This window comes from Leptodactylus fuscus, chromosome 3 (assembly GCF_031893055.1).
Source record: "Leptodactylus fuscus isolate aLepFus1 chromosome 3, aLepFus1.hap2, whole genome shotgun sequence".
NCBI classification, from domain to species: Eukaryota; Metazoa; Chordata; class Amphibia; order Anura; family Leptodactylidae; genus Leptodactylus; species Leptodactylus fuscus.
In genome coordinates, this window is record NC_134267.1 from 227446922 (window position 1) to 227474133 (window position 27212).

The 27212-nt window shown below is 45.8% G+C and overlaps 1 protein-coding gene across 1 annotated transcript; it reads left to right on the top strand.

Annotated features, from left to right (window-relative positions):
* LOC142198295 (cytochrome P450 2K1-like) lies at positions 1-27212 on the top strand. The gene is made up of 9 exons (XM_075269265.1): positions 1-220; positions 6256-6409; positions 7841-7990; positions 11198-11358; positions 14485-14661; positions 20271-20406; positions 22464-22648; positions 25877-26018; positions 26999-27212. The coding sequence occupies exons 1-9, from the start codon at positions 35-37 to the stop codon at positions 27178-27180; spliced, it is 1473 nt and encodes a 490-aa protein (XP_075125366.1). The 5' UTR covers positions 1-34; the 3' UTR covers positions 27181-27212.

A 27212-nucleotide genomic window follows, 5' to 3' on the forward strand; every position in this document is an offset into this window, starting at 1 on the left:
TATACTGTATTTGATAGATACCTTTCCTGGCACCATGAACATCTCTGATCCCATCATGTTGGTTCTGTCTATCATCTTATGCCTTGTTGTTGCCCTATTTTTTTTCTATGGATGGAAGAGAAATGCTTATCATAATCTGCCCCCTGGACCTAGACCACTGCCGATCATTGGAAATTTGCACATTCTAGACGGAAAGAAACCTTATCAAACATTACATCAGGTAATATTTAGATTGTATGACTGTTTACTCCTAAGGAGCTCTGCCTCTGTCTCATGGCACATATAAGGATACAACAGGCAACATATGGCTACATCATGCGCCGGCATCTGTCTGTAAGCCATTGGGTTTAGTTCTCTCTTCGAACACTATGGGGCTGTAGTTCTCTGGCTGCACAATACTGGGGCCAGGGTATAGCTATAAGGGGTGCTACCGGGTCCTGGACCCTGAGTTGGTCCCAAAGGTTACTCTGCCACACAAACTATACCACAATTCTAAATGGCTCCAAGATAGGTAGTGGTATACCTCCCAGCTTTCAAAGGACAGAAAAAGGGATCAAATATGTGACAAATTTAGCCCCACCCACTTCTATTTTGACCTTAGCCATTCCCATCCATTTCTCTTTGTGCCCCCACACAGTATAATGTCCCTAAAATCATCTTAACATGATGTGCCCCCACGTTATAATATCATCCTCATGATGCTCCTACAGTTTAATGTCCCCCTCCAGCCACCCCACACAGTTTAATGTCCACCCTCAGCTGCCCCAGTTTAATGTCCCCTTTCTGATATACCCACAATTAAATGCCACCCTCCAGTTTCCCACATTTAATGTCCCCCTCCATCTGCTCTCATTTTAATGTCCCCCTCCATCTGCTCTCATTTTAATGTCCCCCTCCATCTGCTCTCATTTTAATGTCCCCCTCCATCTGCTCTCAATTTAATGTCCCCCTCCATCTGCTCTCAATTTAATGACCCCCTCCAGCTTCCCACACAGTTTAAAGTCCCGCATAAGCCTCATTGGGTTTCTGCCTTCCCCTGGATCAACACTGTAGGGACTGTAGGGTTATAGGTTGGACTTGAGGGACGGATGTCTTTATCCAACCTCATCTATTATGTAACTATGTAATAGTAACAAATAAAAATAAAACACCTCATACTCAGCCCCGTTCTCTGCTGACCTTCACTGAAATCTCTTCGTGGACTGCAGACACGATGTGAGTGATGTCATCACAGCGCACCTACAGCTCCTGGGGAAGAAACACCCTGGGGCAAAGTGGTGAAGCAGGGAGTGGACAAGGACAAACTTCCTGCCAAGCGGGACAGAGGGACAGGACCTGAAATCCGAGACTGTCCCGCTGAATCCGGGATGGCTTAGATTTATGAATAGAGGTCCTGGTCCAAATTTTGCATTGAGGTTTCCAGGTTGCTCTTCTGGCAGAGTCAGGAGATTTCTGGCTGTTAACTGCTGGGATTGTAGTTCACTGGGTGCAAACTGCTGGGGCTGTAGATTTAGGGTTGTATACAACTGCAATTGTAGTTCTCTGGGTGCAAACTGCTAGGGCTTTTGATATCTGTCTGTATACTGGTGAACACTGAACACTCTAGGGGCAGTTGTTCTCCTCTGACTACACATTGCCGGGCCATTTTTCTCGGGGCTGTGTATCTTTGTTTGCACATATGTATCTGTGTAACTTTGTCTGATCACTCCTGGGGCAATAGTTCTCCTAATACAAACTGCAGGGCCATTGTTCTCAGGGGTTATGCACACAGCTGGGACTCACCCAGGATCCCCTTAAGACAAGTTGTCTTTGTTGACTTTCTCCTTTTCTCTAGAACTTTCTGGACTCCTTAGTTATACCACTTCTTTATCTCATTCCTCAACGCAGTTCATAAGTATAGACTTATATTGCTTTATACCTGGTATAGGCACTTGGAAGGGGCTCGGACTCACTTTTTTCTTAGTCCTGCTGCCCAAACTTTACTTGCTGGTATCAGTAATCTTAGTGAGTCTGTAGTAAAGTCTAATCTATGGTAAAAAGTCCAAGAGAGGAAAACCCCATGTTCTGAGGCACCACGTATTCATCATATGTTTCTGCAGATTTACTGACGCTACCCAATGGTATACATACCTCCCAACTTTTGAAGAACCAAAAGAGGGACAAAATGTGCATCTCGCGTAGCATGCCGCGGCAAATTTAACCCCACCCACTTTTGTGTTGACTCCGCCCATTCTCATTAATTTTTCATGTGCCCGCACACAGTATAATCCTCCTACAGTCACCCGTAAATTATATCTCCCCCCTCTAGCTCTCCCCCAGTTTCATATACACCCTTCATCTGCCCCCAGTTTCATGTCCCCCCTCCATCTCTGCCCCCAGTTTCATGTCCCCCATTTCTGCCCACAGTTTGATGTCCCCCATCTCTACCCCCAGATTCATGCCCCCCATCTCTGCCCCAGTTTCAAGTCACCCCATCTCTGCCCCAAGAGTCATGTCCCCCCATCTCTGCCCCAGATTCATGTCCCCCATCTCTGCCCCAGATTCATGTCCCCCCATCTCTGCCCCCAGATTCATGTCCCCCCATCTCTGCCCAGAGATTCATGTCCCCCCCATCTCTGCCCCCAGTCTCATGCTGTCCTCACCTTCATCTGCCCCCAGTTTCACATTCCACCTCAGTGTACACATTAAACTTACCTTCTCCTCGCTCCCCCGCCACTCTCTCTGCGCCTCTCTCTCTCACACAGTTGTAGGCGCGATGTGACATCATCACATTGCGCCTACACAGCCAGTAGCCGGTGGCAGCGGTGAAGCAAAGAGCTGAACTGTGACAGCTCCTTGCTTTAGCCGCGTATGTGTTCAACTCAGATCTGCATCCTCTGGACGCAGATCTGAGTTGAAATCGGAACATACCTCCCTCCAACCGGGACCGCTGGACACGTCACCGAAATCATGAATGTCCCACAGAAATTGGGACGGTTGGGAGGTATGGGCATGGTATATTTGTAATATGTTTTATACATCCGTTGATCTAGTTGGTAGACTGGCAGTCTGTAGTAGTCTGTGACACTTTCATACTTGACTAAATTTTTGGCTGTCGCCTAGTAAAGATAATGGTGCTTAAGGTGGTGGTTGGTTTCTGTAGCTGGGAAAAAAGGAGTGACCATATGATCGAGTGAGATAGTCTTTGCATGGAACCTAGTTGACCAGATGATGTCTGATGGAGATGCTAGATCAGGGGTGGGCAATTAATTTTCCCATGGGGCCGCATAAGAAATTGAAACTATGCTAGAGGGCCGTGCCACGGCAAATTTAGCTCCACCCACTTCTACATTGACTCTGCCCATTCCCAATCATCTTTCCATGTGCCCCCACAAAGTATAATCCTCATACAGTCACCTGTACATTATATGTCCCCACATTATAATGTTCCCTTCCAACTGCCCCACAGTATTAAGCCCCTCTCCTGGTGCCCCAGTATAAACTGGTGGAAACATGAAACTGGAGCAGCTGGAGGGGGACATTAAACAGTGGGGGTAGTTGGAGTGGGGCAATAAATTGACAGCTGGAGCGGGACATGAAACTGGGGGCAACTAGAGGGGGACATTAAAATCGGGAAGCTGGAAGCAGACATTAAACCGTAGGAAGAAGGCCGGTGTCACGTGCCGAAACGCGCGTCGGGTGGGCTTCACCCATACATTGGGGCCCTATACTAGCACCTTGTTTATCACCTAGCCATGGGTAAGTTATGCTGATAACACATTCAGTATGGATATGTGTTAGAGACTGAGGGATAGCTAAGTTGTCTTGGGATTATGGACATATATTTATATGGATTTCATATCTTAATACATTTTCACTGAGCTGCTTCCACATGGATAGTGCTTTTGTATAGCAATAGCTGCTCTATTGTGTTAAACATACGTTTAGGTGGATTTTTTTTCCCTATAACACTCCTTTCAGCTATCCTTATTGTGGGGGTCTTGTGATCCCGATTCCTTCTTTATACATATGTGTACAATATATGAAGGATATTGACTATATGTTTTCATCAGTCTCTTATGATGATTGTGCTATAGGTCGCCTCTGTTGGGCTGCCCTGTTTTTTACAGTATGCCATTGGTCTCTATGTGTGTATTTTTCATAGTTATGTGTATTTTTTAGAGATTTTCAATAATAAAATATATTTTCTCATATGTTGAATGTCTTGATCTATTGGACTCTTTGAGTCCGTTTTTTGTTTGCATTAAACCGTAGGGGTAGCTGGAGGGTGACATTAAACTGGGGGCAACTAGAGGCAGACAAGTCCCCCTACAGCTTCCTCCACGGTTTAATGTCCCCCCAGTCTAAGTGCCCTCTTCATCTACCCCCAGTTTCATGTCCCCCCCTCCATCTCTCCCCCAGTTGCATGTCTCCCCCAGTTTCATGTCCCCCCCTCCATCTGCCATCTCTGCCCTAGTATAACATTCCCCTTCCATCTCTGCCCCTAGGTTACTGAGACACAGACATATAGACAGACAGACACATGTAGACAGACAGACAGACATATAGACACACACACACATATAGACAGACAGACACATGTAGACAGACAGACAGACATATAGACACACACACATATAGACAGACACACATATAGACAGACAGACACATATATAGACAGACAGACACATAGACAGACACACATATAGACACACACACATATAGACAGACAGACACACATATAGACAGACACACATATAGACAGACAGACACACATATAGACACACACACATATAGACAGACAGACACATAGACAGACACACATATAGACACACACACATATAGACAGACACACATATAGACACACACACATATAGACAGACACACATATAGACAGACAGACACACATATAGACAGACACACATATAGACAGACACACATATAGACAGACACACATATAGACAGGCAGACACATATAGACAGACACACATATAGACAGACACACATATAGACAGACACACATATAGACAGGCAGACACATATAGACAGGCAGACACATATAGACAGACACACACACATATATAGACACAGACACACATATAGACACACATATAGACACACACATAGAGACACACACACACATATAGACAGACACACATATATAGACACACACACACACACACACACACACACACACACACACACACACACACACACACACACACACACACACACACACACACACACACACACACACACACACACACACACACACACACACACACACACACACCTGCAGCTCACCTTACATCTCTCAGTACTTTATGACACGCTCCACATCTCCATCTTCGGCCGGCACTAAGACACGCCCCCTAGACACGCCTCCCTAGTCAAAGCTGTGCGGGCCGGACTGAATCAGTCAGGGGGCCGGACTTTGCCCAGGTCTGTGCTAGATGGTAGTTCTTGGGTCTTTTAACTGGGACACGCAATGGATTCAGAGGAGATAGTCAGGGGTCTGGAGAATGTGATGTGTGACCTGTTGTATGCTGTATAGGGGGTCACTTGGCACATTGCTTTGGGAGATGCCTGGAGAATCAGAAGATGTTGGTGGAAATCTTTACCACTTTGGAGTGGTGAGCTAAGATGGTCTTGACTTCAGAAATGTACAACTCGTTAAATTCTCTGCAGGTTGTCACTGGGCTGCTGTGACTAGCGAGGGTAGTCAGCCTGGAAGTGGTCAGTATGGAAGGAGATCTACTGGAGTTATGGGAGACATCAAACCAGAAGGGACCTGTGACAGATTAGGACAGATAGATGGCTGCTCTGAGGTTTGTAGTTTGGTCTGGTTTGTTCATTCTCACAATGGACTAAACATAGTGATAGCTGGTGAGTGAGTGAGGGCCATATACTGTGTGTTGCGTGGGGCTGTGTGATGGGGCCTATAAAAGGGATCATATACTATATGGAGGCCAATAAAGGGACCATATACTGTGTGGTGGGGGGGGGGGGGCAAAAAATAGGGGGCCATATTATGTGTTGGGACAAGTAAAGAGGCTATATACTGTATAGGCCATTAAAGGGGCTCTTATTTTGTGTAGAGACACAATAAGCAGATATGTAAATGGTGGGCCCCATCATGCAATCCAAGATGGCCAGGCTTGACATTTTTTGGGAGTGGAGAACCTTTTTATAGTTTGCCTCAGGCACCAGAGGGTCTAGGTTCACCCCTGTGTATATCTTACATAACTTGCATCTTTCCCCAACTTCACTTTGCAGCTCTCGGAGAAGTACGGACCAGTATACACAATACATTTAGGAGAAAAGAAAGTTGTTGTAATATGTGGATACGATGCAGTGAAAGACGCCCTTGTCAATCATGCAGATGAATTTTCGGGGAGACCAAAAGAGCCTGTGATAGCAAAAGGACTAGGTAAAGATCAGAAGATCCACACTCATTGAGGGTTTCATTTACCGTATATACTAGAATATAAGCCGACCCGAATATAAGCCCAGGCCCCTAATTTTACCACAAAAAACTGGGAAAACGTATTGACTCGAGTATAAGCCGAGGGGGGGAATTGCAGCAGCTACTGGGAAATTTCAAAAATTAAAATGGCCGGAGTTTTTGGGTGCAGTAGTTGCTGGGGAAGGGGAGGGGGTGTTTTGGTTGTCTGTCTGCCCCTTCCCTGAGCTTGAGGACTGTTTTTTTTCCCCCACTTGGAATTCAGTCTGGCTGAATATAGAGGATCTGCAGTGCTCCTATTAACCCCTTCCCGACAGAACAGGAGCACTGCAGATCCCCTATATTCAGTAGACCGGGCACTGTCAGACACAAGGATACCTAATGTGTTTGTGTGTCACAGTCATTGTCTACTTTTATATGTATTCTAGGGAAAGGAGGGATTTAAACATTTTATTTACTTAATTTTTTTATTATATTTTTTTAAAGCTTCTTTTTTTTCCTCTATTTTATGGGAGATTCTATACATTACTATTGCGGCTGGTCATAGACCCCCCCCCCCCCCCAAAAAAAAAAAAAAAAAAAAAAAAAAGAATAAATAAATATATATATATATATATATATATATATATATTTATTTATTTATTTATTTTTGCTTGACTCGAGTATAAGCCGAGGGGGGCTTTTTCAGCACAAAAACTGTGCTGAAAAATTCGGCTTATACTCGAGTATATACGGTATGTCTTTTTGCTCATTTTTGTAATCCCTGGCAGATTTCTACAAGAACATTTTCTTCATGACCTTGTGGATGTCGATGTGATAAATTAGTCAAGGCTCTTATTCATTTCTAGATCTAATGGCCTTTTACGTTTTTAATACCTTGTATTGGTTAAAATAGTTAAATGGTTAAGATTGGTTACATTGAGCAGTCCAAGGATTTTTTTTTTTATTGGAAACCTATAATCCTATTATTGGAGACAGCACTGATTAGGTCCATGAGGAGAAAGATTTAATCATTTTTACTTTTTCTAAAATTTCTTACTTTGACAAGTCAAATTTTCCTATCTATGGCTAAAGCCCCACGTTGCGGAAATGCAGCTTTTTTTGTTGCAGATTTTGCTGTGTTTTTTTTTTTTCAGCCAAAGCCAAGAATGGCTACAAAAGGAATCGGAAATATATAAGGAGTTCTTATACTTCTACCTTCTACTTAACCATTCCTGGCTTTGGCTCCAAAAAACTAAATAAAATCTGCAACCAAAGAAGCTGCATTTGCTCAATGTGGGGCCGCAGGCTTTGAGGGATTTTCACCATTTTTGGGTTCTCTGTAATAATCCCCTAATAGGAATGTTTCTCACCATCTTGTATGTCTATTATTTTCCCCTCATTATGGAACATCCATAGGGATTTTTTTCTCTAACGGTGAGCAGTGGAGACTGACGAGACGGTTCACTCTGTCAACACTTCGAGATTTTGGAATGGGGAAAGAAGCCATCGAAAACAAGATTTCTGAAGAAAGTAGACTTTTGGTAGAGAGGTTCAGATCGTACAAAGGTTGGTGAAAAGTTCCATCATACTTTGAGTGTTTCTTCTTCAATTGAATTAACAGACACTATAATTAGTAAGACTAACTACAGTAGGACTGGGTACAATGGGCCACCAAAAGGCGTCATCCTTGGGGTCTACCAACCAGCTAAGGATGACTTTTCATTACACATGTAGACACACACACACACACACACACACACACACACACACACACACACGCGTATATACATTTTTTTTGTATGAGCACCTATACAATATACTGCAATACAAATGTATTGCAGTATATTGTAAAATCCATTGACTTGTATTACAAGCTGCCTATGGAAACCTGTAATTAAAGAACAATAATGACAGGACTTAGAGTCTTCGATAGGCTCCGAGCTGTCTCTACATCTTGATCATTGCAATCAACATGGTGGCACTTTTCCCTGCCACTTTTCAGTTATCTCAGTCATTCTTCAGGATTCTGTACACTGACTCTGTAAACCCATTGGCTATGGCTACTCCTGAATGGGCGCCATGTTTTAAGTCCTGACATCCACTGTACATGTTGCAAACGGGATAAAAGGACCCTTCCATTATTGGAAACTGAGTCATGTGATCACAAGCCTAATTGTCAGCTCAATGCGGGATCTCCTGTGTAGACACAGGGGCAGTCTGTACTGTGTGCAGTAAATTACTTTATTACATACAGTGTTTACCCATTAAATCCCTCATGATAGCTCGAAGACACCTCCCATCTTCAACCTCCTTGTTCGGCTGTATGTCTCTCCATTGTTGCAGAAAATATCATGTGCACAGTGTACAGTATTGTATAAGATGTCGCTTCTCACTACTCCTGCTTGTATGAACTGACAAGGAGAAACCAATCAGTCACAAGCAGGAGGCAGGGGAGACAGACAAAACTTGTTTCACATTGTATGGGATACATAGGGAAGCCAAAGTGTGAGTTATATAACATAAGTTCTAAAATGTGAGCCAGAGCAAAGCAATTGCAGTGTGATGACACTTTGACCCCTTTGTCTCTGCAAATTCAGAGGCATCATGAGAAACTTATCCTGCATTACGGCATCCATATTAGGGGAAAAGAATAAATCAAAATGGTAGACCATGTAACAATGGCACATCAAATAAAACTGATCTACACAATATATACCCCAAAATTGTTTATGTCCAGGGTACCTCTTATTGATACAGATATCAGTCACACCTAGGCCTAGCTAATGATATAAGTACCCTCCTGCACCTTCACATTGCTACTATTGACTGATACAGTCCTATGAAAAAGTTTGGGCACCCCTATTAATCTTAATCATTTTTAGTTCTAAATATTTTGGTGTTTGCAACAGCCATTTCAGTTTGATGTATCTAATAACTGATGGACACAGTAATATTTCAGGATTGAAATGAGGTTTATTGTACTAACAGAAAATGCGCAATATGCATTAAACCAAAATTTGACCGGTGCAAAAATATGGGCACCTCAACAGAAAAGTGACATTAATATTTAGTAGATCCTCCTTTTGCAAAGATAACAGCCTCTAGTCGCTTCCTGTAGCTTTTAATCAGTTCCTGGATCCTGGATGAAGGTATTTTGGACCATTTCTTTCTACAAAACAATTCAAGTTCAGTTAAGTTTGATGGTCGCCGAGCATGGACAGCCCGCTCTCAAATGATCTGAAAACAAAGATTGTTCAACATAGTTGTTCAGGGGAAGGATACAAAACGTTGTCTCAGAGATTTAACCTGTCAGTTTCCACTGTGAGGAACATAGTAAGGAAATGGAAGACCACAGGGACAGTTCTTGTTAAGCCCAGAAGTGGCAGGCCAAGAAAAATATCAGAAAGGCAGAGAAGATGAATGGTGAGAAGAGTCAAGGACAATCCACAGACCACCTCCAAAGAGCTGCAGCATCATCTTGCTGCAGATGGTGTCACTGTGCATCGGTCAACTATACAGCACACTTTGCACAATGAGAAGCTGTCAGGGAGAGTGATGAGAAAGAAGCCGTTTCTGCACGTACGCCACAAATAGAGTTGCCTGAGGTATGCAAAAGCACATTTGGAGAAGCCAACTTCATTTTGGAAACAAAGATTGAGTTGTTTGGTTATAAAAAAAGGCGTTATGCATGGCGTCCAAAAAGAAACAGCATTCCAAGAAAAACACATGCTACCCACTGTAAAATTTGGTGGAGGTTCCATCATGCTTTGGGGCTGTGTGGCCAATGCCGGCATCGGGAATCTTGTTAAAGTTGAGGGTCGCATGGATTCCACTCAGTATCAGCAGATTCTTGAGAATAATGTTCAAGAATCAGTGACAAAGTTGAAGTTACGCCGGGGATGGATATTTCAGCAAGACAATGATCCAAAACACTGCTCCAAATCCTCAGGCATTCATGCAGAGGAACAATGACAATGTTCTGGAATGGCCATCCCAGTCCCCAGACCTGAATATCATTGAACATCTGTGGGATGATTTGAAGCGGGCTGTCCATGCTCGGCGACCATCTAACTTAACTGAACTTGAATTGTTTGTCCAAAATACCTTTATCCAGGATCCAGGAACTGATTAAAAGCTACAGGAAGCGACTAGAGGCTGTTATCTTTGCAAAAGGAGGATCTACTAAATATTAATGTCACTTTTCTGTTGAGGTGCCCATACTTTTGCACCGGTCAAATTTTGGTTTAATGCATATTGCACATTTTCTGTTAGTACAATAAACCTCATTTCAATCCTGAAATATTACTGTGTCCATCAGTTATTAGATATATCAAACTGAAATGGCTGCTGCAAACACCAAAATATTTAGAACTAAAAATGATTAAGATTAATAGGGGTGCCCAAACTTTTTCATAGGACTGTATGTCAGCAGTGCTAGGAAAGTTTTTCAGCTTTTCTGGAGGTTGCATGTTTGGCCTTTGGTTATGAATGTAATGGCCACTTACTCCATACATGGTGTAAGCCGATGGCTGGTCAGGTAATGGTGGGGGTTAGAGATGAGCGTATCCAGTAGATATTTGATCAAATACTACGGTCTTCGAAAAACTCGTACTCGATCGAGTACCACTCGCTATTTGAATGTATAAGTTCAATGCAGAACCAGCATTGATTGGCCGAATGCTATATGATGTGTTTTATATATTGAGATAATACACACATTTTAATGTCATATAAATGCTATATGTTATGAGCTTTGTCTTATTATACTTCCAGGCGAGTCCTTTGATAACACCATGATTCTGAATGCTGCCACAGCTAATATAATCACCTCCTTCCTACTGAGTCACCGCTTCGACTATGAAGACCCCACACTTTTAAGACTATTGAAAATTCTTCAGGAAAATATCAGATTATTGGGAGGATCAAAGGCTATGGTGAGCAGCTTTACTGTATAACACTACATAACAACAGTACTTTGCTGTAGGTTATCTGAACAATATAGCATGAGCATACAATGGATGGCATAACATGTGTTATCTATCAGATAACATATCGGGGTGGTAGAAACATCCGGGATCGTGTTGTCTCTAGCCATTTTGTTGAACCATCTTCTAAGCGTTTCTGGCTTCCACCACCAGTGATGGGATGTTTTCGTTGTACTGGTTGTATCGCCTGTTCAGCCATTATGACTGGTAAAAATGTTGTATCTAATGTTACTGGAACTACTTTTCCGATTCGTTCCTTCATTAATTGTTGCTCCAAAGGAGTAATTTATAAAGCTGATTGCATCTGTGATCTTGAGTATGTCGGAAAGACAATTCGTGAACCGAGGCGACGAGTGGGTGAACATTTAGGCGATATCGCACATAGTCGTGATACCCCTATTGCCCAACACGTCAGTTGATCACATCATGGTGATGCTTCATATATCAAGTTCATGGGCATTGACATTATAAAACCTCCAAGGCGCAGAGGGGATTGGGACCGTTTAATGACACAGGCTGAGACCAGGTGGATCTTTCGGTTGAATATGGTTCAACCTCTGGGTCTAAATGAACGGTTAAGTTTTACTTCATTTATTTAAAATTCCATGTTATCTGCTCATTGGTCCACTTCCTAGATCCATGCCTTATTTCTTGTCATTATCTTATCTGTCAAAATATCCTTACACCTTCTTGAACTTTTATTTTTGAGGTGTGTTATTAATTGTGGAATTGTAATCAAAATGCCCCATAATTAGAGATGAGCGAACAGTAAAATGTTCGAGATTCGATATTCGTTTCGAGTAGACCCTCAATATTCAACTACTCGAATCGAATATCGAACCCTATTATAGTCTATGGGGGTAAAATGCTTGTTTCAGGGATAGGCAACATTTGATCAAATTATACTTACCAAGTCCACGAGTGAGGGTTGGGCTGGATCCTCCGAGAAGTCTTCTCCGTGCTGCTTCCCCACGGCATCTTCCGGCTCTGAATTCACTTTGCCAGGCATCGGGCTTGGGCAGAGCCGACTGGCAGAGTGAATTCAGAGCTGGAAGACATCGCGGGGAAGCTGCACGGAGAAGACTTCTAAAGGTAGCAGAAGAACCAGCATTGATTGGCCGACTGTATAGCATTCGGCCAATCAATGCTGGTTCTGCATCGAACTTTTCCATTCGAATAGCGAGTGGTACTCGATCGAGTACGAGTATTTCGAATACCATAGTATTCAATCGAATACCTACTCGATCGAATACTACTCGCTCATCTCTACCCATAATGTATTATTCATGTGCAATTGTTTGATCATGTTTAGTAACATCGGGGCTTTGTGCTGCTTGTATACTTACCTATCCTCACTCCGTTGTTATGGTCTGCTACTTGCGCACGCGTGCTATCTTACTTGTCCACGCATGCGCTGTGGGACCTCTGTGTAGCCAGAGAGTACTGCACATGCGTGTATGGATGATCGGAAGCGCGCGCTACTCAGCTTTAAATCATCAGCTTTAAACCATATACTATCCTGTTCCACCTCTGAATGATGCCACGAGGCTGGGGAACCTCCACTCCCAATCTTGAAACCAAATAACTATGAACAGTCATATTTCCTGACCAGAGGACCATAGTGTAAGGCAGGGGGTATGATGGGATTGGTTGCGAGACCCCTATCATGTAGACACCAAGGATGACACCCCAATCCCCTTTGGGTAATGAGTTCAGTGTCTGGACCTTTCCGTTGTTCTCAACAGCAGAAAGTTTGGACTGAAAACGTGCACCTTCACCGAGTGCACCTGAGGAATTTATTGGGGTGACTGTAGCATGTTTTCCTAAGCAAATATTATCATAAAAACATATTTCTTTGTAGTGTGGCTGACTCCGGACAGACCGTGGTTTGTTTGCCTCAGGTTCTACCAGCCATTGCTTTGCAGGAAACCCCTGTGGAGATAATGAGATTAGCTCTTGTGTGTAAGTGTTTCTCTGAGGAACAAAGGGTTTGGTTAAACCCTACATAATGGATGGTCTCTTCATTACTGGCACCCCAATTCAGCAAAAAAGAATACAGAAGATCATTGCTAAATATTGGAGTCAGGTTGACCATCCAGCTAGTAACTCATTGGCCTGGCCGGTATTTATTTATCTTCAGACCTCAGAGTATAATAGATGGAGGACATGGTATCCAACATTCTTCTGGTGACATTATGCCTTCCCCACCGGTCAGCATTGAGGTCTGTGATTGATACACGGGACTTGCCAAGGGTCACAGCCCAATCACATGCCTCAGCAATGACCTGGGGTGTATGACGTCATCAGGGAGAAAGAGAGAAAGCAGCGGACGCTGCAAAGAGGCCCAAAAAAGGTGACGAAAGGTGAGTATGAATGTTTTCTGTTGTTAAGGGGATATTGTCAATCCTTGGGGAGAGACCACCATATAGGTGTGTGGAGACTTATTAAGCCTTTAGCACTCCACTTCGCAAAGAACCATGGGAAGAATATGCAAATCTGTCTTCCATGATGTAATTAGGAAGTCAGCTGCTGCCTCAGTATTGCAAACCAATAGAGGGCGCTCACTGGAATGTGCAAGCCTGTCTTCCCTGATGTAGTTAGGAAGACAGAATTACAGTGAAATAACCCAATAAAGGTTGCTCCCTTTTGCATCATGCTCGACCTCCCAAGAGGCCTTTGTTTTGCAATTATGCTGGGATTATTACCAGGTATAGTCTCTCAATCGAGTCTGTTTTCTGTCAAGTCTGTTTTCTGTCAAGTCTGTTTTCTATTGTTTACACCTTCTTTAGCCTCCACCTATTATACTCTGGGGTCTGAATAGACCCCAGAGTATAATAACTTCACTTTTGGTTCTTTCCAAACTTGTATGTTCCGAAACTACACAGGAACCGGAGCCATACAAATGTGAAACAAAGTGAATCTTGGGTGGTTCTCCCATCTCTACTGTTGAACCTATTGTACAGCCATGTATGGGAATTAGACTCTACAGCAAATATTGCATTAAGAAGCAGATCAATAAAAAAAAATCAATGTATCTGTAGGTGTAAATAATCTCTTATTTGTTTTGCACTGAAGCTATATTATGCATATCCAACTATGATGAGATGGTGCTCAGACATTGAACAAACAACCACAAGGAATTTTGCGGAGATGCATGCCTTTGTCCGAGAGACCTTCACCAACCAGAAGAAAGAATTGGATGCCAATGACCAAAGGAATCTTATTGATGCGTTCTTGGTGAAACAACAAGAGGTACTGAAAGGCTGATACACGTAGTATAGTTGAGTTTACAAGGGCACGACTTTCATAGATCACATATGGTAGATAGGGACCTTGTTACAGACTTCACATATGGTCCCAACAGATTCAAGATATGCCTCAATAAGTCACCATAGTACACAGTAGACACTGTTACATCAAAATTTTAGCCCTGCCACTTCTGAAACTTACAAATTCAACTCTGCTACTTTTGTATCTCCCCAATGCTCACATAGTCCTTCAAAGCTTCTTCCATCACAGTGCACTGGCATCCTGTCGCGGCATACCACTCCGGATTAGGCTCAAATGAGTGGGCCTTATTGGGAGGGAACCTCGCGCCGTGAACACGAAGGGGCATGTCGCTTCTTTTTTCCGCTACTAGCTGGCGGAAAAAAGAAGCGAGTGGCTCCCATGACTGCGATATGTAGACTGGTGCTCCAGGGTTATAAAAAGGGGGGGGGGGGAGTGCCTCCCCCCCAACATATCCCTAACTCGTAGAGGGACCCCATAGCTATCACCCCCACCCCCTCCCCCTCCCCAACCCACCACTGCGTGACCCATCCAGCCCCAACACAAAACACACTGAGGCTGTAACTTTGGATAATTTGGCCACAGCAGCCAGTTTATTAACAAACATACATAAATAAAACATATTAGATAACCCAACTATAAAAAACAGTAAAACCTGTATAACACTAATAACCCGAGCGGAAGGCCCTTGGAGCTAACTAACACACTGGCCTGGCGCCCCAACTATAAGTTATGGCCAGATAATATAATTTACTTGCCACCAGCCGTTACCCCCCAGCTCAGCGACACCGAACCTGGCCAACCAATTAATGTAGGTTCTCAAAGTAGTGAGATACCTGTCATGCGCCAGACCACCCGCCACCATAACTATTAACAGCTTGTGCTGAGAGGGGGTAGCCACCACACAGACTCCCCCCACCACAGACTTTTCTTCACCTCCAAGGACCCCCCACCCGCCACCAGCCACCGTGACTCCAGCAACACCACTACGGAGGGAGTGCACCGAATAAACAAAGAAGAACAGCACCTGCAACGAAAAGAAAAGACACCCCCACAGGAAGAATACCAACAACAGCGATCAATCAACTAAGAAAAAACGCCAAAAGAAGGCAACAGATGTAGGGAGGGAGGGTGGGACCGCTTCCAATGGCGTCTACCCGCCGAATGGAGCTTCTCCGGCTAACCGCCGGAAGTGACACGCAAGCCCCCCCCCCCACTTCCGGCAATCCGCGCGGAGGAGCGGGGCAGCGCCATCTTGGAAAAGGTGAGTGAAGCCAAAAGCCTCTCCTCACCTTTTCCCCCTCCCCGCACCGCTAACAAGGCCAGTCATGCCGGCCTCCGCTAGCGGTGCCTGCGGCGCTCGCTCCGGCCGCTACTTGACTGCGATATGTAGACTGGTGCTCCAGGGTTATAAAAAGGGGTGGGGAGTGCCTCCCCCCCAACATATCCCTAACTCGTAGAGGGACCCCATAGCTATCGCCCCCACCCCCTCCCCCTCCCCAACCCACCACTGCGTGACCCATCCAGTCACCCCGCGCTGACCGACGCCCGAAACCCCGCAGAGCCTGTCGCACCACGAAAACCTTAGTAATATCATATGCACCACGCACTCGCAACCCATAAGCTAACCCTGCCATGAAACGCCGTACCCTAGCCCCAGACCATCCCTCCTCAGCCACCCTGCCCAGAAAACACAGCAAAGCACCCACCCTGTCAGCCACAGAGGGACCCACCCCCAAATCAGCCACACACCTCTCCCACGCGCCCCAAGCCGCCGCATACGCTGCCCGCGTGGAAGGAGCCAACGCAGCATCCAGCAAGTGCGCCGCTGCAGTCATACCAGCCGCCATAAATCCTCCGGACACCGCAAACCCCGACTCTCTGCCCCTGGAGCCAGTTGCCGGAACCGATCCCACTGAAAACGAGACAGAGAGTCAGCAATGGAGTTAGCAACACCCGGCACATGCACAGCCACCACCCACGCATTCAGACACAAGCAGCGCAACACCAACCTACGCAACAATCGAACAACTGGCGGAGAGGACGCAGACATCCTATTGATTGCCATAACAACCCCCATATTGTCGCAGTGAAACCGCACCTTTTTATTCCGGAAAAGATCCCCCCAGATAGTCACCGCGACAATAATGGGAAATAACTCTAGCAAAGCCAAGTTACCCCCTCTCAACCCAGACAGACGGCCACGCCTCGGCACACCAGCTACCCTTAAAGTACGCGCCAAAACCCGTACTCCCGGCTGCATCCGTAAAAAGATCGCAGTCAAAACTGTCAACCACCTCAGACATAACTAAGGACCGGCCATTATACTGCTCCAGGAACTGCGACCAGACCGCAAGATCCTCCCGGTGCTCAGCCGTCAGCCGCACAAAATGATGAGGGGACGCAACACCCGCCGTAGCCAACGCAAGGCGTCGGCAAAAAATCCTGCCCATAGGCATAACTCTAACCGCGAAGTTAAGCTTGCCCAAAAGAGACTGGAGGTCCCGAAGCGGGATCTTACGCAAGTGGCGGGCACGAAGCACCGCAGCCTTCAAATCCTCCAGCTTCTCAGGGGGCAAGCGAAACTCCATCAGCACGGTGTCAATCGTTATACCCAAAAAATTTAGGCAAGTAGCCGGCCCCTCCGTCTTTTCCGGCGAAAGCGGGACCCCGAACTTGCTAGCAACCCACTGAACAGTAGTCAACAGAACAGAACAACCATCGGAACCCCCCGGGCCAACACACAGGAAATCATTGAGGTAGTGGATGATAGAGGAGATGCCCGAAACATCCCATACCACCCACTCCAAAAAGGTACTAAAAGCCTCAAAGTAAGCGCATGAAATAGCGCAACCCATCGGCAGACACCTGTCCACATAGTACCCCTCACCCCAACGACAACCCAAAAGCGGGATGCTGTCGGGGTGAACAGGAAGAAGGCGAAACGCCGCCTTGATATCGGTTTTTGCCAGCAATGCACTCGAACCGCACTTCCGAACCCATGACACCGCAGCATCAAACGACGTATATTGAACCGCGCACAACTCCGCATCTATACCATCGTTAACCGACGAACCGCGAGGATGCGACAGATGGTGGATCAAGCGGAACTTAAAGGGCTCCTTTTTCGGCACCACCCCCAGAGGCGAAACAACCAAATCCTCAAAAGGTGGAGACGAAAACGGGCCGGACATCCTACCCAGACTAACTTCCTTATTCAACTTATCCAACACTACCCTGGGGTGCGCATAAGCAGACTGCAAATTACGCCTACAACAGGGGACCCGGTGAGGGGGAGCGGGTATAACAAAACCATGTAAAAACCCCTCAAACAAAAAGGCGGCCATGTCCCTGGCTGGATATCTATTTAGAAAGGGGAGCATTTCCCGCAGCCTCACCGGAATCACCCCCTTGGCCACTCGAGTTGGACCTCCCCTTTGACTTGCGCAAGCAACGGGAAGCTCCGTGGAACACGCCGTTACAATGGGAGCAAGCATGTTTGAACTTGCAAGACTGTCCAAATCTGCATTGGCCCTCATTGAACTGCCAGCAGACTCCGTGCTTGGCCTGCTGGCCACTGGCACTCTGGCCGGCACCACCGATCCCGGAAGGGGCCGCAGAACCGGCCCCCCCTGGAAAGTGCTGCCCGGACCGGGCTGGGGCCATTACCCGCAACCAAAGAGCGATGTCCTTCTGATCCCATCGGATAGAAGGACGAACGGCCTTCCGCAGCCGGAACAGTTCGTCATACCGCAGCCACGATTGGCCACCGTACACGCGATACGCCTCCCCAATAGAATCTTGGTAGCAAAAAAGGCCCGAACAATTGTCCGGGGCTTTTTCACCAATGACGCTGGCCAAAATCAAAAACGCCTGCGTCCAGTTAGAAAAGGTTTGCAGTATCAACCGCCACCGACGCTTCTCCTCCTCCTCCTTCTTGTAGTCCTACCTCTTGCCCTTATCCAAATTAAATTTTGCAAGTGGGAGCAATGAGAAGATCTCGACATATTCGTCTTTCCATATCTTCTCCTTGACCTCTTTTTTAAGATGGGCACCCAGGGGGCACTCATAGCATAAATACACCTCACCCCGTGCTCTATCGTCCAAGCGGATGCCATCACCCGACGCAGAATCCGTCTGGACCGAAACCGTGACACCCTCCCCCCCGCCCCCCACCCGACCCCAAAAACGGAGCGGAACCCACCCCCGTCGCAACTACGGCCGGTGACAAACCCGGCAACCACCCCGGCATGGGGGATGGGGAAGGGGCCTGACCACAACGAGCTAACAATTCCCGAACGCTACCTAACAGCTCACGAACCTCACCCGAGCCCACCCGGTCCTCTCTCACCGCCGGAGAGCTGGGCCTACTACCCACCCCCTGAGACATTAAAATAGGTGGAAAAGGACAGGACAAGGACATGTACTCACCGGGCTGGGCAGGAGCTGTGATCCCACCAGCCGGAACTCCGGAATCCTGACGCGCCATCACATCATGGTCTTGATCGGGGGAGAAAAGCAACGGCGAACCCATGTCCCTGCTGCGGCTGCAACAGGACGCCGACCGATTGCCCACCGCCAGGGGCCCAGCCGACCGATCCACGACTCCATCTTCCACTTGAAACTGCGCCAGGGAAAAATCCGGAAGAGACCTCTGTGTCCCGGTACCCTCCCCGACAGGAGCATCGCCATGGGAGGTAGCCGCCACGACCGTTGAGGAAGGACGACGAGAGGGGGGCTGGCCGGGCCCGGAAACAGAGCCGTCACCAGGACCCCCAACCCCCGCTGGACACGGCCACCTGGTAGAATTCCTCCCAGGCCTGGACCTCCCACCAGAGGCAGAGGAGGGAGGCGACCGGCCTGGAGCGTCCCTGGTGGGGCTTCTGCGGCGCCGTGTCCTGGGCACTGCATCAGGGCTAAGCCGCGCCGGCGGGCGAGCCCTACGTTGCGACCTAACCGGCGCTGCTGCTGCTGGGGTGCCCCCCTCAGCATCCCTGCGACCTGGGAGCGCAGCCATGCCTCCCAATTTGGGCCAGCGGCAGCCCGAAGCTGCCCCAGGAGATCCTCTGCAGAAGACATCCGGAGAAAAAAAAAACTTTCCTGTTGCGCAGGGAAAGAAATAGGGCGCAGGGCAAGACGGGTGACCGCTTCCAATGGCGTCTACCCGCCGAATGGAGCTTCTCCGGCTAACCGCCGGAAGTGACACGCAAGCCCCGCCCCCCCACTTCCGGCAATCCGCGTGGAGGAGCTGGGCAGCGCCATCTTGGAAAAGGTGAGTGAAGCCAAAAGCCTCTCCTCACCTTTTCCCCCTCCCCGCACCGCTAACAAGGCCAGTCATGCCGGCCTCCGCTAGCGGTGCCTGCGGCGCTCGCTCCGGCCGCTACTTTGAAGTCAATGGGAGCCATTTTTGGCAGCGCATTTTTAGGCGGATTCTACGTCAAAATCTGCTGCCAAAAGACTCCATGTGAACGATCCCTTAGAGAAGAAGACACAAGGACATTCCATATTGTTACAATACTCATGTGTATCCAATACAATATATTTAATATCTTTGGTATATTTATATCTTTTAGGAAAACCCTAATTTGTACTTCACCAATGACAACCTAACAGCGCTTGTTTCTGACCTCTTTGCCGCTGGCATGGAGACAACCTCAACCACCCTGAGATGGGGCCTCCTGCTGCTGATGAAATATCCAGAAATACAAAGTAAGTAAGACCTATGGAGCCAATGGATATGACCAAGAATGCAGGAACTTTCTGTTGTAGGACACTTGTGAAAAACTCAGAGAGATAACCCGGCCATATATAGGAAATCATGACTGTCTATACATTGTCCCTGCATGAGAAGATAGCCCAGTTACAGTCAGGGGGGAACCTAGTCTCTCTGCTGCCTGAGACGAACTATAGAAAGGCCCCCACCCCTCCAAAAAAAAAGATATCAACCCATCTGGCTATCTTTGGCTGCATGATGGGGTCCCCCTATTTACAACACCACCCCCCATTGGCAGATCAAGAAATGACCTTATTTCGACCCCACATAGTATACCCCCTTTTTTTGCCCCACACAATATGCAACTCCACCCACAGTATATGACCCCTTTCGTATGTCACCCCCACAATATATAACCCCATTTTTGCTCCCACACAGTATATGATCCCCTTTTTTATGGCCACCACACAGTATCTGACTCTTTATGACCCATTCTTATACTCCCACCTCAAAGAATATGACCCTTTTTTAAAGCCCACACATAGTATATGGCCAGTTTGTTTTTCACCCCCCCCCCCCACATTCACATGGAATAATGGCCAGTCATTTTTACTCACCTGTCCACAATCAGGGGGTGCTGTAGCTGGCGCTGACACACTGTATGTAGCGCGATGGCGTTCTTGAGCGTCCTGACGTAAGTGTAGTGCCACAGTGGAAACGGCTTGGATGGGTGAGTAAAAAGTATTGTCCGCTGCTTATTTCAATAACACAATAAGTTGCTTGTTGATACGGAAAAAGAAATCAGACAAAAGGGAGCATCAGATTTTACAGAAGTAAATAAAGGTAAATACACTTAAAAGGCAAATTCTTCTTTCCGTTGTTCTGATTCTCCAATGGATCAAAACAATGGAAAGGCAACAGCAGCATTACACACATATAATGATGTTATACATACATGTATCATACATACAGTCGCATAACTAGGAATGGCACTGCCCCGTGGTGAACTTTTGACATGCCCCCCCCCAACCGACACCGACGACCTCGACCAACCCCCTCCTCCACATTCCTGCGAGCTCTATTATGTCCCTTAGTGGCCCCTGCACACAGTATTATGTCCCTTAGTGGCCCCTGCACACAGTATTATGCTCCATAGTGGCCCCTGCACACAGTATTATGCCCCATAGTGACCCCTGCACACAGTATTATGCTCCATAGTGGCCCATGCACACAGTATTATCCCCCATAGTGGCCCCTGCACACAGTATTATGTCCCATAGTGGCCCCTGTACACAGTATTATCCCCGATAGTGGCCCCTGCACACAGTATTATGTCCCTCAGTGGCCCCTGCACACAGTATTATGCCCCATAGTGGCCCCTGCACACAGTATTATGCCCCATAGTGGCCCCTGCACACAGTATTATATCCCATAGTGGACACCTATAAACAATTATTATACTCTGGGGTCTTTTCAAACCCCAGAGTATAATAATCGGAGACCCGGGGGAATAAAAACTACTGTTTCTTACCTGTCCCCCAGCTCCTACGCTGTCAGCCTCCACTGCCATCCTTCTTCAATGACGTCGGACGTCACATGACCCGGGACGCAGGCTGGGTTCACGTGACGTCAGAGACATCAGACAACTAGGAAGGAGGCCTGGCAGGATTGTGGAGAGGTAAGTAACAGTGTTTTTTATGTTTCTTACTTCTCCCGGGCCTCTGATCATTATACTTGGGGGTCAATATAGACACCAGCAGAATTGGGGAGAACCAGCCACATCCCACCACTGGATATAACCAGTTGAAAACAGTCAAGATTTTCCTATTTTTATGCAGCTATTCCCAACCCTAACTATATTTTCAGGATTTCACAAAAAGGAGCTAAAATCCATTAACAAAGTATATCACAATATTTATTCATGACACAAATTCTGACCATAGAGAAAAGTGGAAATTGTCAATAGTGACTTTTCCCAAAAGATTGAGTGGAGCCCTACATTACTGAGCACGTTACTTTTTTTACATGTGGGCTTATGTTTTTCTGGAAATAGGAAAGGTCCAAAGTGAGATTGAGAAAGTTATTGGATCGGCTGAGCCTCAAGCGACTCATCGGAAAGAGATGCCGTATACTGATGCCGTCATCCATGAGATTCAGCGATTTGGAAATATTGTTCCAGGCAATCTGCCCCATGCCACCACCCAAGATGTGAACTTCAGGGGATATGTCCTGCCCAAAGTAAGTAAGAAGAAACATTGTGACTTAGATCAGGAGTGTTCTCAAAAACAATAATACAACGAGTATCATGGGATAGACATGAAAAAGAAAACATTCAAGTAACGTAGTATAAATAACATGTTATATTCCGCGGGTCAGTATGATCGTGATACCACATTTATATAGTGAGTCAAAAATGTCCTACTTGAGCATCAGTAACTCTTACTTTTACTTTTACTTTACTTTTTGGTAGAGTTGGAAGGGACCTCAAGGGCCATCGGGTCCAACCCCCTGCGAGTGCAGGTTTTCCTAAATCATCCCAGCTATATGTTTATCCAGATTCCGCTTGAAGATTTCCATTGATGGAGCGCCCACCACCTCCCGTGGCAGCCTATTCCACTCTCTCACTACCCTCACTGTCAGAAAGTTTTTCCTAATGTCTAATCTGTATCTCTTTCCTTTTAGTTTCATCCCATTGCTTCTTGTACTTCCTTGTGCTAATGAGAATAGGGTAGATCCCTCTGCACTGTGACTACCTTTCAGATATTTGTAGACTGCTATTAAATCTCCCCTCAGCCTTCTCTTCTGCAAACTAAACAATCCCAGTTCTTTTAGCCGCTCCTCATAGGACATGGTTTGCAGACCTTCCACCATTTTGGTTGCTCTTCTCTGGACTTGCTCCAATATATCGATGTCTTTCTTGAATTGAGGCGCCCAGAACTGTACACAGTATTCCAGGTGTGGTCTGACCAGGGAAGAGTACAGCGGAATAATGACCTCTCTTGATCTAGATTCAATGCTTGTCTTAATACATCCCAGAATTGTATTAGCCTTTTTTGCAGCAGCACCGCACTGTTGGCTCATGTTGAATTTGTGATCTACTATTATGCCCAAGTCCTTTTCCCCTATGCTATCACTTAGTTCTATTCCTCCCATACTATATATGTTTTTTACATTTCTGTTACCCAGATGTAGAACTTTGCATTTGTCCCTGTTAAATACCATTTTGTTGGCCTCAGCCCATTGTTCCAGTGTGTCTAAGTCCTTTTGAATACACTTTCTCTCCTCTCTAGTGTTGGCTATTCCTCCTATCTTCGTATCATCTGCAAATTTTATGAGTTCCCCAATAATTCCATCGTCCAGATCATTTATAAAGATATTAAAAAGTACTGGGCCCAGAACAGAGCCCTGCGGCACCCCGCTTTTGACTTTCTTCCAGTTCGATGTGTAGCCATTTAGTATTACTCGTTATGCCCGATCATTAAGCCAGTTGTGAATCCACCTAACTGATTTTTTGTCAAAGCCATACTTAATCATTTTTTCAATAAGAAGGTTATGTGATACTTTATCAAATGCCTTACTGAAGTCAAGATATACTATGTCCACGGCATTCCCTTGGTCCAACCATTCAGTGATTTTGTTGTAGAAGGAAATCAGGTTAGTCTGACAAGATTTATTGGTCATAAAGCCGTGCTGGCTCTGGTTAATTAATGCCTTCCCATCCAGGTACCGAAGTAAATGTTCCTTGACAATTTGCTCAAAGATTTTTCCTGCTATCGAGGTCAGACTTACCGGCCTGTAATTTCCTGGATCGTCCCTTTTCCCCTTTTTGTAGATGGGGACAACATTTGCCCTTTTCCAATCTAAAGGGACCACTCCTGTTTCCCATGACTTACCGAAGTCATGAGAAATCTCAGAAATCTCCTTAGTTTATACCATGATAATCTTCCACAAACATGAATTACCAAGCTCAGACTTCGATAGATTGCTGTTCTTTTAATTAAACTGGTTGCCCATAAGCACCTTGAGCCATTCGACTCTATGGCCCCATACATATTATGACTGTCCTATACTTCTCTGTGTTGTGACCTGTGCTCTTTACATGAAGTGAATGGGTCCAGGGAAGCATTGGCAGCACATGGATGTCAAATCTTTTCCCAATGTGTTTAAAGGCACCCATCAGAGAACAGCTAAGGGGAAACTTCACAAACAGTTTTCCCATTGAAAATTGACCAACTCCCCTAAAGAGATTCTATCATTAGAATCCGTTTTTTTCAGGACTACCATGTCGAAATAGCCTTAAGAAAGGCTATCCTTCCCTACCTTTAGAAGTCTTCTGGTGATAGTCTGGAGACTCATTTGCATACACCGAAATGGCGGTGTGGAGAAGACTTCTATAGGTAGGGGAAGAATAGCCTATCTTAAAGGGATTCTACCATTAAAGCAACTTTTTTTCTAATTACCACGTCGGAATAGCCTTAAGAAAGGCTATTCATCTCCTACCTTTAGATGTGGTCTCCGTCGCGCCATTCCTTAGAAATACCGGTACTTTCTGGTATGCTAATGAGGTCTCGGCAGCAATGGTGGCGTCCTTCTTCTTTATCTGCCTCCTCCCCTTGTCTGTCGTCTTCTTTCTTCGTCATGTCTGATGCCTGCGCAGTCGTCTCTGACAGCAAAGACCCTGTTAGAGCCGACTGCGCATGCTCAGTAAGGTCTGTATAGCCGTCCGACACGCGAGTGAACTCATCCAAGTGTCGGAGGGCTGTACGCACCTTACTGAGCATGCGCAGTCGACTCTAACAGGGTCTCGCTGTCAGAGCCGACTGCGCAGGCGTCAGACATGACGAAGAAAGAAGACGACAAACGAGGGGAGGAGGCAGATGAAGAAGAATGACGCCCCCATTGCTGCCGAGACCTCATTAGCATACCGGTAAATAACGGTATTTCTAAGGAATGGCGTGATGGAGACCACATCTAAAATTAGGAGATGAATAGCCTTTCTTAAGACTATTCCGACATGGTAATTAGAAAAAAAGTTGCTTTAATGGTAGAATCCCTTTAAGGCTATTCTGATGTTGTAGGCCTAAAAAAAGGAATTCTAATGATCGAATCCCTTTAATTAAATGTATTTATATTTTTAAAAAAATCTATGTTAACCTTTCCTCTAAACATTTATATGAATAAATAGATGTATAGATTAATAATTTTTTTTTTAATGTAAATTGTGAGCCTCATATAGGGATCACAATGTACATTTTTTTTTTTTCCCATTTAAGTATGTCTTTGTAGAAAGGGAGGAAATCCACGCAAACACGGGGAGAACATACAAACTCCTTGCAGATGTTGCTCCTGGTGGGATTTGAACCCAGGACTCAAGTGCTGCAAGGCTGCAGTGCTAACCACTGAGCCACCGTGTTGCCCTTTAGATTAACATTGTACATATGACTTACCAAAATTTGAATCCCCCAGGACACACAAGTGATCCCACTACTGACCTCTGTCCTCTATGACAAGGATCATTTTGTTAAAGCGGATGAGTTTTACCCAGAACACTTTTTGGATTCCAGAGGAAATTTTGTGAGGAAAGAAGCGTTCATGCCATTCTCAGCAGGTGAGTAGTCTCAGCATACTACTGAGATCTAACATCTTACAAGGGTAAGAAACCCCAATTTTAGTATCAATGAGATGGACACCAGAAACTATGGCGTGATAATGACCAGGAGTCAGCTTCAGTAAGTCCCACAAGTATGTGCTCTATTTAGTTCCCTTCATTTTGTACTTACACAGTCCGGTCACATTAATGTGACCACCTGTCCAAATCCAGAATAACCCCCTTTGGCAGAGCGGACCGCTGCGAGACGTGTAGGAAGAGAGGGGATGTTGTGATGATGGTTACTGGGATGTTGAGCCATGCCGACTCCAGTGCCGTGGCCAGCTGTGCTAGGTTATACAGTTGAGCATCCATGGCAGGTATAACCCGATCGAGGTGGTCCCACAGATTCTCCATTGGGTTCAAGTCCGGGGAATTTGCTGGCCAAGGGAGTACAGTAAACTCATCCTGGTGCTCCTCAAACCATACAAGTACACTGCGAGCTTTATGACACATGGCAGTGTCCTGCTGGTAGATGCCACCATCCTGAGGAAAAACAATTCACATGTAGGGGTGAACATGGTCCGCAAGGATAGATGCATACTTGTGTTGATCTATTGTGCCTTCCACAATGATGAGTGCACCCAGATGGCTGATGACACGTGCCTTCTGCGATTGGTTATTTAAAGTTGGTGTCAAAAGTAGGCGGTCGTCACATTAATTTGACTGGGCTGTGTATTTTAGTCATATACTTAGTTTCATCCCAGATCAGTTGTACCCATAGATTTTGAATTCTTTTATTATGGGAAGCTGGGCCATGTGATCATCAGTCCAGAATTTGTTGTCCTCTGTAGACAGGATCATGTCTATGACTAACATAGAGGGTCACAATACAGGGCCACAGTCAACCCAGGTTGGAGATACAATATAAAGTGTCTTGTGATTTTCTTAGGTATTAATGCAATTTTTTTTACCCTTTACCTCCTATTTCATTGCTGTAGGTAAGAGAAGCTGTGTTGGAGAGAACTTGGCCAAAATGGAGCTGTTCTTGTTCTTCACAAGACTATTGCAGAACTTTACCTTCAAGGCTTCTCCTGGGGCAACACTTGATCTCAATCCTGTTGTTGGATTAACAATTGGGCCATTGCCCCATAAAATATGTGCTGTACCTCGTGAAACATAAGTGTGGCTTACACTGAAAATTGTACCGAGTAT

Bases quoted from the DNA above. Each gene is read 5' to 3' on its own strand.
- LOC142198295 (XM_075269265.1), top strand. From the start codon at position 35: ATGAACATCTCTGATCCCATCATGTTGGTTCTGTCTATCATCTTATGC. The intron at 6,410-7,840 runs GTAAAGATCAGA...GAACATCCATAG, and splicing joins TGTGATAGCAAAAGGACTAG to GGATTTTTTTCTCTAACGGT. The intron at 22,649-25,876 runs GTAAGTAAGAAG...TGAATCCCCCAG, and splicing joins GGGGATATGTCCTGCCCAAA to GACACACAAGTGATCCCACT.